General features: G+C 38.3%; 2 protein-coding genes across 2 annotated transcripts in view; both read left to right on the forward strand.

Annotated features, from left to right (window-relative positions):
- ears2 (glutamyl-tRNA synthetase 2, mitochondrial) overlaps positions 1–4,406 on the forward strand; it is a gene marked incomplete in the record, with an annotated part of 6,929 nt that extends 2,523 nt beyond the window's left edge. Inside the window, 6 exon segments of the mRNA XM_035661036.1 lie at positions 1–272; positions 409–517; positions 1,046–1,199; positions 1,981–2,111; positions 2,204–2,339; positions 4,150–4,406. Of these exon segments, the coding sequence (XP_035516929.1) occupies positions 1–272; positions 409–517; positions 1,046–1,199; positions 1,981–2,111; positions 2,204–2,339; positions 4,150–4,245 (898 nt within the window).
- Positions 4,407–5,349: 943 nt separating this feature from the next.
- LOC118327559 (ADP-ribosylation factor-binding protein GGA3-like) overlaps positions 5,350–14,427 on the forward strand; it is a 9,817-nt gene continuing 739 nt past the window's right edge. The window contains exons 1-14 of the mRNA XM_035660970.1: positions 5,350–5,483; positions 6,688–6,772; positions 7,232–7,307; positions 7,952–8,050; positions 8,452–8,575; positions 9,344–9,444; positions 9,515–9,595; positions 9,688–9,825; positions 11,028–11,241; positions 11,352–11,531; positions 11,619–11,686; positions 12,436–12,548; positions 13,191–13,333; positions 13,476–13,645. Of these exons, the coding sequence (XP_035516863.1) occupies positions 5,441–5,483; positions 6,688–6,772; positions 7,232–7,307; positions 7,952–8,050; positions 8,452–8,575; positions 9,344–9,444; positions 9,515–9,595; positions 9,688–9,825; positions 11,028–11,241; positions 11,352–11,531; positions 11,619–11,686; positions 12,436–12,548; positions 13,191–13,333; positions 13,476–13,645 (1,635 nt within the window). The 5' untranslated portion in view covers positions 5,350–5,440. The remainder of the gene's footprint in view (positions 5,484–6,687; positions 6,773–7,231; positions 7,308–7,951; positions 8,051–8,451; positions 8,576–9,343; positions 9,445–9,514; positions 9,596–9,687; positions 9,826–11,027; positions 11,242–11,351; positions 11,532–11,618; positions 11,687–12,435; positions 12,549–13,190; positions 13,334–13,475; positions 13,646–14,427) is intronic.

Here is a 14,427-nt window from a genome sequence, read left to right on the forward strand (position 1 = left end):
CCTCGCTAACATAGTGGATGATCATTACATGAGGATCAGCCATGTGCTGCGGGGGTCCGAGTGGCTCATCTCCACCTCCAAACATCTCCTCATGTACCGCGCTCTTGGATGGCAGCCGCCCACCTTCGGACATCTGCCGCTCCTGATGAACAAAGACGGCGGCAAACTGTCCAAAAGGCAGGGGGACATATTCATTGAACGCTTCCAGAGAGACGGCGTCCTGCCGGAGGCTCTGCTGGATATCACAACCAACTGTGGATCTGGATTCAGCAGTAAGTGATGGAGTAAACCAAGTGATGTAAAGAAACTGTATTTAAATGCACACCTATATCACATAGCTTATTTAATATATATATATATGATATGAGAACAATTACATGCTTCTAAATGATTTATGTTGTTTGGCAGGCAATCGAATTGGGCGGAGGCTAGATGAACTGATCTCTGAGTTTAATCCTTCAAAGATTACAACACATTCTGCTCTGTTAGACCTGGAAAAACTACCAGAGTTCAACAGGTAATTGGGACTCTCTGTGCTTTTGTCTCTTTTGTGCTGTATTTTCATGTTTCTCATGTTACCAACAGGATATAAAAGATTCTTACTGCTTCCCATTGTTACAGACATTTACTGAACTTATGAACTGTTAATGTTTAGCACAAAGGATGGAAACAAGGGGAAACAGACTTCAGGAAGTCACTGTACCAGCTAGGAAATACCCCAGTACACAACAACCCAAAACCACAATAATAACACCCAGGCTAGCAGTTTCCTCCTGTTTTCCGGCTTTATGCTAAGATAAACTAATTGGCTGCCGGCTGTAGCTTTGTGTTTACCAGATCAAAATAAGAGTGGTACCAATTTTCTCATCTACCTCTTAAGTCCCAAAATTCTTTCCATGTCCACTGCACAGAATATAAACCCTTTGGTTTCATCGTGACCTTCTTCTGCTGCCACCTTATGGTCAAACCTTTTCACCTCATACTAATGCTAGCATGGTTGTAAAGGTCAGAGTTCATATATCAACAATCTTTCTCTCTGTGGCAGAATTCACCTGCAACACCGTATTAAAGATGAGGAGCAGTGCCAGATGCTGATAAAAGATCTGCAGGGACAGATCCAGCAGGCCTATACAGCAGAGATCCAGGATGAGGAAGTACTACACAAGGATTATATCAGGCGGGTGCTACATCTTCGTAAGGTAAACATACAGCATATTTATGAATACGTATTCATACCATGTTACGGTGCCCTTGCAATTTCACTGCAGTAGGGCACCAGGGGCAGAATTATTCTCCAAAGGGAAACTTATTGGACAAACTTCCTTGATACCCTCATTCCCAATGGTATGAATTAAGGGGGTTACATTTGCTTATTTACATGAAGTCTTTCTTATGTAGTGCATTTAACTTGTATGGTATGTTGTGCCTTATTTCATATCATGTTACCATGTGTTCTTGTTTTCACCGTGCTTAAATGTCATTGTTTCACCATGCTTATACAGGCTTAATGCCTGAGTATAGCTGAGGCTAACAAAACAGTCTGTTGCACAGCCTTCAGTTTCATGTTATCATCTCAAACTGGTAGATTTTGTGTTTGTCCTGTTGATGGTGCTGTGTGTTTATTTTCAGTTCAGAACAAAATGGAAACATGGGAGGATTTTCATGTCAGGCTGATGAATTCATTTGAATGTTCTGGTATGTGGAAGCCATAAAACTGAATACCAGTGGGTAACTGAATTCTCAGCTTGGACATTTACATGGTCTTGACAAAATGCAAATGGTCTTAGTCATCTGGGTTTTTCCTTCAAAGACTTGATGGGATTTAGATACATACATACTTAATTCATAGCCCAACAACTCTCTATTTAGACGTTTACCACTTGTCTTTTCTTCAGACGTGGCTTCTACTCTTATTTCTCAATACTGCTCCTGTGCCTGTACAGTAATATTGAAACGATTCTCTTCCCCTTCTCTCTACAGGGTCACATATGCTCCCTTAAAGAGCTTGTGAGTCCTACTTTCTCTTACCTGTGGGTGCGTCCTTCCATCTCCAGCCAGCAGGTGGCAGCGATCACTGCAGATGCCGAGCACATTGCTTCATTAGTGCTGAAGTATGTAGTGTTAACAAGTGCACGTTTCACTGTACCTTTCAACTACACTGTTTTAGCAGGATTATGAACAATTCTGTGTCTCTGCGTTGTAGATTGGTGGCTGAGCGAGGTGAGGACCTGGCAGTGGATCGACTCAGTGAAGATCTGAAGGCTCTGGCTAAGCAGACTAAAGCCACTAAATACAGAGAAGTGATGAAGCTGTTACGTCTGGCTCTCAGCGGTCTGCAGGTACCTCAAGACATCATGTTCATTTTTTATGTTAGACAGTAATATAAACAGGAAATTGGTTTGGGAGAGGTGGTAACTTCAAACTAACTTTAACCCAGAGCTTCACCAGCAGCTGTTTGTGTGCTGAGTCATCCCTCACATCCTCTGCTGCTTGTGACTGACTGAACCGTTTACCTTCAACACTTCATGATCACAAAAAAAAAAAAAAAAAACCGCTTTTCTACAGCCTGTTGCTTTTAATTACAGATTAAGTGAAGGTTAATTTGCAGCCCGGTCAAGCCTGTAACATGGGTTCCTTGCTGAGCTCGAATTCTTTTCTGCATCTGCCTTTTTGTTAAATAATTTTAGCTGTAGGTAAAGATCCAAACCCAAAATGGGGCTCACTCAAAACATGAAAATAAGGGGGTTTTTTATTTAGAGGGGAACTCCACTTATTTTACACATCAAAGTCTGTATAAAGATCTTGCGGAGTACTGCTGCATATGTGGAAAAAAACATTATATAAAGTCTTTTGTGGCTCCAGAGGGAGAAATACTGCAAGTTTGAAAATCACGTGAGCTCAACAGACCTCTGCAGCCCGCACCTCAACTCTGCTTGAGGTTAGTGACTCGAGGCTACATCGGCTGCTACTAGCATAACACATCCGAATCCAAACTGTCGGTGGTTGAGTTGCATTGTGGGTACTGTAGTCATCAAGTTATGACAAGGAAGAAGAATGTGTCTTTTTTATTCTTTCAATAAAATATTATTTTGACCTTGCAAGTAGCTTGTTATAGAATCTAACATGTTTGAGAAAAGTTGTGATGTTTGTGACAGCTCACGACAAGACTCGTCTCAGACCTGTCCATTCTGTGTTGCACAGGGGGTTTTGCCTTAAAGAATGGTTTGGTACAGGCCAGTCGTGGCAAAATTCATAGTAGTCTGCACTGAGCTTTAGCAGAGGTGGTGATGCTTCTACCGTAAACAGCTGCAGGAAATCTTCTAACTGCATTTCAATCATTTTTAGGACATATTCTTTAAAGTTCAGACAGTCCCAATATCAGTCCAAGGTTTACAGTTACCTTCAGTCCTAACAATGTCGAAATAAAATGATCTAAATGAAGGAATGCTTGTGAATTTAGTCTCCTGTCATCATACTTTCCAGCATTAGATGGACACTCGAATCCAGAATCACTGTTTTGAAATCACACTACCAATAAAATACAGCCTTTCGGTCTGCGTCTCTCACCGAGACCGAAAGGACGTGTGAGTTAACAAATCAAACAAAGATTAAAATGTTTTTCTGAGCCTTATGCGTATGTGTGTCTGCACTATGATGTTTTAAGGTCATTTATTTTAAGATCATTTATTTTAAGATCATTTTGACTCTAAGAGGAACTAATAACATTCCTTCTGTACCCTTTTTTTTTTTACAGCTCACTTGTAATTTTCATTTCTGCAATTTGTATTTTTTTCCACCCCAGCAAATTCAATCATTTTTTTTGCTGTAATCATAAAAAAGGAGAGTCTAAGATCCTTGTTGGACTATTGTATGTGTCCCTTTTTTATTATTTTTTTTTATTTCTCTCCATGGCATGACTAAGCTAAACTCTAAAATAGCACGTTTGAAATGATAGTAATGACTAAAACCTCAGAAAGCCTACGGTGACTCATTCACCACAGTAACCCTGGAGATATTCAGAGAGGGAATATGGAAAGAGGAAATAAATTCTGATTACTTCTCAGAGAGGTTTACTCAGTTTTCTTGCTGTCTGGTTTTGATTGCATTACTTCACTGACCCCTGATCCTCTGTTCTCTTCTGCCCTGCAGCAAGGTCCCAGTGTAGCTGAGCTGATGGTGTGTTTGGGGCCAGTGGAGATCAGGCATCGATTGCAGAAACTTGTGCTGCTTTCAGAGACCAGTTAAAGACTGCACTGTCACCGCACAGGCTGCTGGGAACCCGATGCAGACAAGAGCTGCTACATGGGACACATTTTGAAATGAACTGCACGGCGCTCACATAACTTAAACAATACTTGAATTACTACAAATATTTTATAAAAAAGAGAGATTTTACTCATATGGTCCGTTTGTTTTATTCAGTGATGTGAGACGTTACAGGAGCAGGTGACATAAGGAGGCCAAGGATGGGAAGTACCTGGGTATTTTTATGCAAACGCTCCTGTGCTTTCTCAGGAAAATCGTTTGTTTTTTTTTAACGAACTACAGCAGACAGATGTTTGTTGTACATCCATAAGAAAAACTTACAAACACACAATACACAATACAATAAATAACAAGCATTTTTGCTTTTGAAAAAACTTACATAATCATTATCAGCTAATTAAAATAATAAAATAAAATAATAGATAAAAGTAGCCATTAAACAGCATCAGTGAGTTTTACTGTCACATAACATTTAGGAATTTGTACAAGTTCATTAACATGTAAGCAGCGGTAGAAAGTAACTACCTACATTTACTCGAGTACTGTACTGAAGTATAGTATGTTTTTTATATATGAGTAATTCCATTTTCTGCAACTATATTTCTACTTTACTACAGTTCAAAGTACATTGTGATGGTAATACTTGTGTACTTTTATTTAAAGTAACATTTAAAATGCAGGACTTGTAACAGTATTTCTAAGCTGTGGTATTGCTACTTTTAGGTAAGTAAAATATCTGTGCACCTCTTCTACAGTTGCACAAGTATTTTATGTTGTGCCTGTAAGCTACTTGTTATTTTTGGGGTTTAATCTAAAACAACAAATTATATTTTATAAACTAAAATCATAACCTAGAGTAAAGAAAGTACAGTAATGTAAATGTAGTATGTGTAAATGTAACTTAAAGCTTCAAATGCAGCCTAGTTGCTTCCCACATCTTATACAAGTTGTTTACATTTGTTTATTTGTTTATGAGGACTTTAATTCATATCCTGTATTTGACATGTATATAAGTTATACATTGAGTGGAAGGGAGGGGGTGTGTGACATAAATTGGCTGGTGTGTGAGGAGTGTGACTGGGCGTGAGTGTCACATGTCGTTTGACACCTCCGCTTCCCTCAGAGAGACTGACTCTCACTCAGATCAGCAACTCAACATCTCTGGAGGACGACAATGGCGACCGGTGACAGCCAGGCAACCTTAGAGTCCTTGTTCAGTAAGTTTAACAGCGGGGAGAGGATCTGGCCGGTAAAGTTTGTTTTGTTTTCGCTGTTTGTTGCTGACATCCGACATCTCGTCATCCCCTCAACTGCACAAACTAACTCGGCTCGTGGCAGTCGGCTCAAGGGTTAATTACTTCGCTGACGCTTTTTATTTCGCGAGTTAATGTTTTATTTTGTCGATTCATTTTTCAGAAGTTATTTTGAAGAAAATAATAAGTTTGACATTTTGCAGGAAAGTATCAGTTGGTACAGGAAGTTGGTCACACCGTGCGCGCGCACGAGACGAGCGGGTGTGTGTGTTGTGTCTGCTGCTGTGCGCGCGCACTCTGGCAAAGAAAAAGTGTTCATTTCTTGATGTTTGTTGTAATTTATTTATATTAATTTGAGGTAAAAGTAGCAATGAAATGATGGAGAAATGCACAAACCTGCATTTAAAAAATATACGAGTAAAGTGTAAGTGGTAAAATGTACTTAAATATTAACACTAGTATTGTGAATACTTGTACAGTTGAGGGGTTTAAACTATCAGTGCTACAGTTGCATATTAAAGCCTCAAATGCAAAGTTTTGGCTAGTTTTCTTTAAATTAGTTCAGGTTTCATAAACTCGTCATCATCCTCTCTTTGCATTTTATTAAATTCTTGTTTTTAAGGTGGCTCACTGTTGGAGACACACACTTTCTAACCCCCAAATCAGCAATATTTAATGAGAATGAGAATCATGTTCAATGCAACATCTGAATCTTTAAAGTAAAATAGTAACACCATCCAACAGATAAATGTAGTGGGGGAAACTCCAAAGCCAGACAAAATATGAATACTTAAGTACCATTATCTTAAAATAGCAGTTAAATTATGGTATCAGTTAGTAGAGTGGCTGACAATTAATCAATTGTTTTTATACTTGATTATCATTTAAGTAATTAATTAAGCAAAACCACAACAATGTGTGGGCTTTGGACCATTGTTTGAACAAAACTTAACTAATAATCCTCGAGTTTATTATGCATTTTTAACTTTATATAGACTTAACAATCACTTAGTGCCGTACCATGCATAAGAAGTGTAATCCTGGTAGGTCTGTCTTTTTAACTTTCACTTCTTCTTTACATTATATTATTATTTGCATATATTTGCATGCGTTTGATCTAATTGTGGCACATTATAAAACATATTTTCCTCTGGTGTCTCTGTTGCAGGCCAGGCCACAGACCCAAACAATCAGGAGGACAGATGGGACTGCATCCAGGGCTTCTACCAGCTCGTCAACCAAGAGACTGATGGGTAAGCTGAACACAGTCTTTTGGCAGTTTTTTCTGAATTATACCGACATTATGTGCTCGCACACAAACCTGCGTGGCTTTTCAGACCGCCTTCAGGTTTTTGAAACGGAGCTGAAGTTTTCAGGGTTGCTTCAACGCAACTGTGGCGTTTGAGAAAGAGTTGCTTCACATCCATGTTGCGATCACAGCTTCTCACTTACACCATCGTGCTAGGGAGAGGAAGAACTCAGCAGCACCTTTTCCCCTTTTGACCCTTTTCCTTATTAACGTATTATAATGTCTAAATATAGTGCAATGTAAGTTAATGTTCTCATCCATTTCTCTTAGATTTACTCAAACATGGCAATGTGTGGAAGTTATACGAATAGTACTCCTTTTTTATGGTGGCACAACATGTTCTTTGCTCACGATCTATATCGGGCATTTTAATGTGACTTAAATCTTAATTTTCTGCTTCCAGTCCGCAGGTAGCCATTCGTCTTCTTTCCCATAAAATCCAGTCGCCACAGGAGAGAGAGGCTCTGCAGGCTCTCACTGTACGTAATCAGCTTCTTCATCTCTACATGTAATACAAATATTCTGTATATTTATCTGTTCCCAGAAGCAACAAGTAACTAATCCTTCCTTCCTTTTTAAATTTAAAATGTTATGTCTTCATTTTAACAAGTCAGTCATGAAAAGAAGCAATACCTCCCCCGGTTGGTGTCTGTATCGACACGCAGTCATTTGTTTTAATTGTATGCTGTTTCTCATGGGTTATACTCAGCATTTATCAGAACGTCTTTAACGCTACGGACCATTCGGTGAAAAACAAAAGTCTTTGTTTTAACCCTGGGGAGGGCGGTCCTGTGAAGAATATCTGTGACTAACTTTTATCACATGGGCCTCAAGTGACATGAGGGACTTTATCAGCATTTTAATCTTCTGTGACTCCACGCAGTTTGCATCCATTCATTAAAGAGAGCTGCAGTGTTTCTCTAGAAAATGTAACTTAGAGAAGCTTCTGGAGGTTCATGTGCCTCATGTCATATGACATTTAAAGGTGGTTAACCGCGAACGTGCAGTCACAAATCTGTTTGCTCTTGTGTTGGGTAAGAACAAAAGACTTCTTTTTCTTTCGTTTTCACTTGATGAAAAAGATTCTGTTAGTAATGATTTATTATGATTTGGTGCTTTCCAGGTTCTTGAGGCGTGTATGAACAACTGTGGCAAAAGGTTCCACAGAGAGGCCGCCAAGTTTCGCTTTCTCAATGAGCTAATCAAAGTTTTAACACCAAAGGTACGGCCGATCATTGAGACTGTGTGTGTGTGTGTGTGTGTATGTGTCTGTCTGTCTGTGTGTGTTGTGAGAGAGAGAGAGAGAGAGAGAGAGAGAGAGTTATAATAGGTGTATGTAGAAAGGAAGGATAGAAGTTAGGAAGCTAGCAAAGAATGAAAGGAAAAGGAAATAAGAATGTAATGAAAGGACTTAGAAGTGTTTTTGTATTTTTGAGCACTTAAAATCAAACTCAAAATCACAAGTAAAATTAAAAGTCAAATTAGCTATTTAAAAAAAGCCAAGCAGCTCACACTGGCTGTGGCTGAGCAGATGAGATCGCTGCCTATTGGCAACGCACTGTTCAATCAAATGTCAAACTTGTTTTCTGAGGAATGACTCTGATGTTGATCTTTCCTGAGCAGTACTTTGGCGCGTGGACTCCACAGAAAGTTAAAGACAGAGTGACGGAGGTCCTGTACGGCTGGACTCTTTGGCTTAAAGAAGAACCCAAGATTCAGGAAGCCTACTGCATGCTCAAGAAACAGGGTCTGAATGCAACATGCACACAACACACAGTCTGTGCTCAGAAGACATTTTATACACGTAATTTAAAATGTGCCCTTTTAAACTCTAAATAGCCTGAGCAACACTTTAATTAAAGCTGGGTTTGTGCATCATATATTAGCATTTTACAGATACACAAGATAATATAAGCCCTTATTCATCCCCAGAAGGGAGATGGTAAAAGAAAGTAGTGAAAAAGTAAAAGAAATCATTAGAAGTATATACAAATAAGAAATAATTGCTGTTTCAAGTGAAGAGACAGTCGTGTGACTTTTAGCAGCAAAATACATGTAAGAGTAATATGACACCATCTACTATAACAGCATACGCCAGATTAATATATAGTAGGATTAAATAATGATAGCTAGTGTTTGTGGGTAATATATCAAATATTACATGTTAATATAGTAAATAATGCAATAAAAATATTATTTATTAAATATAAATACCATAATATAATAAGCATGAGGCAGAGTTCCCACGTGCCTTGGAAAACCTGAAAATTAGACTAGTTTGTTAAAGTTGCTCATGGTGCTCACACAAGGTTAAAGAATAGAAATAATAATTATATTACAATATCTAACACAATATATATAGAATAGAAAATGTGTATATAGCTATAGACATATAAGTAAAAAAAAGCCTAAGTATGTACCCTATAATAATATATGACAATATATAGACAGTATAGACAATATATGTCCGTCTCTCAAGACTAAAACCATCATGCTCTTCTCTTTGTTATTTTAGGTATTGTAAAGAAAGATCCTAAACTTCCAGACACATTAATAATGGCGCCGCCACCACAAAGAACCACAGAATCTGTTTTTGACCAAGAGGACAAGGCCCAGGTAAGTGTGTGTGTGTGTGTGTGTGTGTGTTTTATAAGTTTCATCCTAAAATGTGTTTCTTTATCATCAGCTATTAGCCAGATTATTGAAAAGTGCCCGTCCTGAAGACCTGGAAACTGCCAACAGACTCATTAAAAGCACCATGAAAGAGGTGAGGAGTGCCGTGATGGTCGTCTCTGCGATGCGTGCATTTGTAATTGTGTGAATTTGGTATTCATGTGTTTATGTTGTGTGTGTTTTTAGGAGCAGGAGAAGGCAGAGAAAGCATCAAAGCGGGAATCTACTCTGAAGGAGGTGGAGAGCTGCACCAAACAGCTCAGAGAGCTACTGGACCAGCACACGATCACCAGAACCTCGTTACAGCCGAGTGATGACGTGAAGGTACGTTGGACATTACGCTGACATTCACCCAGCTGTCCAGGGCTGACCACAAAGGTAGAGGCTTGTGTGGAAGTCCTCAGATTGTTTTCCTTCTATCTCCCTCTCCTGGCTAACTGCGAAAATGTTACCGTGTCAAATGTGTCCAACCTGTCTGTGAACATATAAAATTATGTTAATTTTCAGGTCAGAAGGTGAAGTTAGGGCCTGCTTTAGAGTGAATCATAGTAAATGCTGTTGAAGCAATAGTGAAACATAGTAATGTCTGAAGAAACTTCCACTTTTAAACACAATTTAGATCAGATTTCACCTCTGTATGTTTTCATCTGAAGGTCATCATATTGAGGCTTACAGTTGACGTTACCAATTTATTTCCTCTAATCTTTCACCTTTTATAGTGATATTATTGTGATCTTTTGTTCTAAGCACTTAACACATTGAGCCTGTTGCTGTTCATTATTATTCCTGTTAACAATAATACCAGTGGTGGAAAGTACATTTACGTACCGTGCTTGAGTATAATTTGGAGGTTCTTGTACTTAACCTGAGTATTTAAATTTTTCTGCCATTTTCTACTTCACTACAGTACATTTCAATGGGAAATAGCAAAGGACTTTAATGTTACTGCCCTTCAGTTATCTGACAGCTGTACTTTACAAATAAAGGTTTTACATACAAAAAAGAGTCCTAACCCTAAATATTTTCTCAAACCACGTGCAAAGACTTGTCAGTGCAGTAAGAATATTGCTGCCTGTTTTCCTATTCAAATATATTTGTTTCCAGTATTTTCTGGAATCAGGTTTCTTTTTGTTAAAGTCTAGAGCCACAACACACATCATACCGCTCGTTTCATGATTTGAAACAAAAATGGGTTGAAATTCTCCTACTGCTGCACTTTGTCAACTGTTTTAGGTCCAGATTTTAGACAGAATTGTCTTCATGTCTTCAAGATCTAATGATATCTATAATAATGTACTACTATATGAAATTCTACTTCACTTTTACTCCAGCCATTATATGAAATGATGCTTTTATTTGAGAAAACATGGTACATTCTTCAAACCTGAGCTCAAAGTGAAGTCTAGAAAGTGATATTTGGGCCGAGCAGAGCTGCCCATGTTGCCCATCAGTATCATCTGCAGAGGAGAATGTGTTTGTGTGGAAGTGTAACTTAACATTTGAACCTTCTCTCTCTCTCACTGCAGACCCTGTATGAGCGCTGTGATCGGTTGAGGCCCAGCCTGTTTCGCCTGGCCAGCGACACGATGGACGACGACGCAGCTCTGGCTCAGGTCCTGGCGGCTAACGACGAGCTAACGCTTGTAGTTAGTGCCTACAAAAACCGAGTGGGGAAGAGGGAGTGTAACGGTGGAAGAGAGAGAAGTAAAAGTGAAGAAGAAATGGAGTGTAAAAATAATGGTAGGCCTGGTTTTTTTTTTTTTTTACTCCCCGTGGAGAACACCTTGACCTCGTGTTTGGCTCTTCTCTGTTCTGCTTGTATTTGATCCTGTTTCTTCTTGTTCCTTCAGCTCCAACGAGTCCCAGAGAGATTAAAAGCTACCACCTAATCGACCTGTCAGCACTGGACTCTCCACCGACACACAGAAAGGCTGATTCACCACCATCATTCGAATCCTCTTCGCCCATGTTTTCCTCTCTTCTGGAGAGTAGCTTCCACTCAGTGGCTGACCAGGACCTGAATGAATTAGGTAGACCTGGATTTGTACCTATTTCCAGCTCTCTGATGGTCATCAATACGTTTCATTATTTAATGATGTGGTGTCCTGTACTTACAGACTTCGATAATCTGTTCTCAAAGAAGACTCAAGAGACTTCAAGGTCGTATTATGAAGATCTACTAGAGGTAAGGCTTGGATGTGAAAATAAAGGTTTAATGCTTGATATTAAGGTTCACATATTGGCCATTAACTAGCTAGCACTTTGACTCTTAATTAGTCATTATAAAGCACATATTAATGCCTTATTCTGCATTACTGTATTCTACAACTACTAGGCCATTATCTAAGAGTTTTCCATCAATAACCTCCTAATTACTGCGTATTGATTGTAAGTAAGGAAGTTGTACGTGAATTTTGATATATTGCTCAGTAGACTTTGAACTCTTCAACTTTCTTTTTAATTATCACAATTTAAGTTGCTCATAACTAAGAAAACCTCACTTTAGAATGGGGAACATTTTCTGAGTTAGAAAGACTTAATTTTAAATTATTTGGACACTATTAACACTTAGTTCTTTGTTTTGTTGCATAGGATAGACCACATTTATAAAGTGTTATTAAGAGAGAATGAGTATTCTTATAAGACCCACACTGAGCAAAGCATATCAAGATTGTAATTACTTAACTTCCTTCCTTACTATCAATAAGCAGTAATCAGGAGGTTATTGAAGAAAATGGCCTAGTAGTTGTAGAATATGGTCATGCAGAATAAGGCATTAATAAGTGCATTATAATGACTAATAGAGACTGAATATGCTGCTAATATACATGCTAATAAGCATCTACTTAATGGGGAATATGTGTACCTTAATATAAAGTGTTCCTGTGATTTTTATTTGGAAGAGTATTAACACGGTTTATCTTTTTCTGTCAGCTTAATGGAGAGGTTCAGATGAAAAATGCTGAGCAGAATGGAGGCAGGGGGCTTCTGTTGAGAGCCCGTGGATGTGGAGGGAACAGTACGACACCGAATGGGACTAACATTTGGTAAGGACGAAGAAAAGGAAGGAGACTCTTAAAATCCTAAATCCAGAAACCATTGGAGAAAATACTATAAATGTGGCATATATATTTATAGATAACATTAAAAAAGTGTTTCCTATACCAGTTATTGACTGTGCTCTGAATAAAAGCCACGATGGGAAGATGTGATGTAAAACTCCACAGGTAATGATTTTGTAAGGAGGTTAATAGATAATGATTATACCCTGGGTGTAAATTCTTATACATTATTTAGTTCAGAGCTAAAAATTCTACTTAACATAAGTACATTTAAAACTTGCATAATAATAACATCTGCCTGCTGATCTCATATAGTTTTGTTTTTGTTTAAACTAATACAATTTCAAATGATGTTAACTGTAACTAAAATGTACTCTTATCATATATTTACACCGACTGTCATCTCAGATAATAAAGTTTATTGTTCAACTGTACTTTATGTAAAATAAAAAGATAAATAAATATTTGTTATTCTCAAGTTATTGTCTGTAAGTAACAAAGTTTCTGCCTCATAAATTCTTTATCAGTCAGGAGTTGAGTCCAGGATGTGTTATTGCATTCTGGGAACATGGAAGTAATTTACCATACTTATTACTATAATGACTAAAATGCCTTTCTTTCTCTCAGGTCACTCCCATTTACAGAATTACCATCCAAGGGACCGAAACAACTCAACAAAGTGTCGGGATCTCCGGTGAAATTGGAGGAGAGCTCGTGTCCCTCAACCGCCCTGAAAAACGTCTTTGTTCCAATGGAGACCATCAAGCCCAGTATGTTCCCAAAAGGCTGAAACAGCTGGGTTAACTTTGTGTTTCATAGTACAGTACAGTACAACCATTCCTCATTTATGTGTATACAACCTTCTGGATATCCTGTTTTAAATATATCTGTTGTTTTCTTGGTTGTTTGTAGGTCATTTTGAGCCGATCACTCTGTATGATAAAGGAGGGATCCATGTCTCTCTACATTTTGCCAAAGACTCTCCGCCGGGTCATCCAGATGTTGCTGTGGTCGTCATCTCCACAGTGAACACATCTGCCTTCGAAGTGAAAGACTTTGTGTTTCAAGCTGCTGTTCCAAAGGTAATAAACTCCAAACTCATATTCAGACTCAGACTTTTTTTAAATAAAGTCTGAGTGAGTGACATCTATACCAGACAGTGGTGGAGATTTTGAATTTTAAGCAGGTATAACACCATGATTTAAATTTTGGATGAGCCAAAGTAATTTTGGCACATGATAGTAGCCTAATACATAGTAATTTGCAACTACACCACTAGATGTCACTAAATCCTACACATTGGTCCCTAAAGTCATTGAACAACCAAAAAAGTCAAACATTTTCTGGCTCCTGCTTCTAAAATGTGAGAATGGGCTGTTTTTCTACATTTTATATCACTGTAAATGTAATTGTTTGGGATTTTTCCCTGTTTTCCGGGTCAAAATGGAAGAAACCTCAGGAAGAGCGACAGAGGATGTGCAATAGATGTGTGTACAGAACAGACCGATGTAGTAAAGTGAGTGTGGTGGAGACAGTCAGGATGATTGTAAACAAATATAAGGTATTTTTGTAGTTTTGACATCCTCTAGATGGAGAAATTAACAGATAAATTGCAAAAAAAATAATCAAACATGCAAATAATTTAGTCTGTTGTGATCTTTCATGTTCTTCCAATTGGAAAAATAATCCAAGACACGATCAGTTTTCACATATAAGTACCATGTTTGACCACCTTTGGCCTGCTGGTAGGGTCTCAGTGTTAAAGCAGCAGCGTCAGTGTTTCAAGCAGATAATGGGTCGACGCTCTTTTATAAAATTATGTGTTTAAGTTATCAATGTTTGTCAGCTCACTATGCTTTACTTA

Source organism: Morone saxatilis, unplaced genomic scaffold (assembly GCF_004916995.1).
Source record: "Morone saxatilis isolate NCDOM2014 unplaced genomic scaffold, NCSU_SB_2.0 Contig17, whole genome shotgun sequence".
NCBI classification, from domain to species: Eukaryota; Metazoa; Chordata; class Actinopteri; family Moronidae; genus Morone; species Morone saxatilis.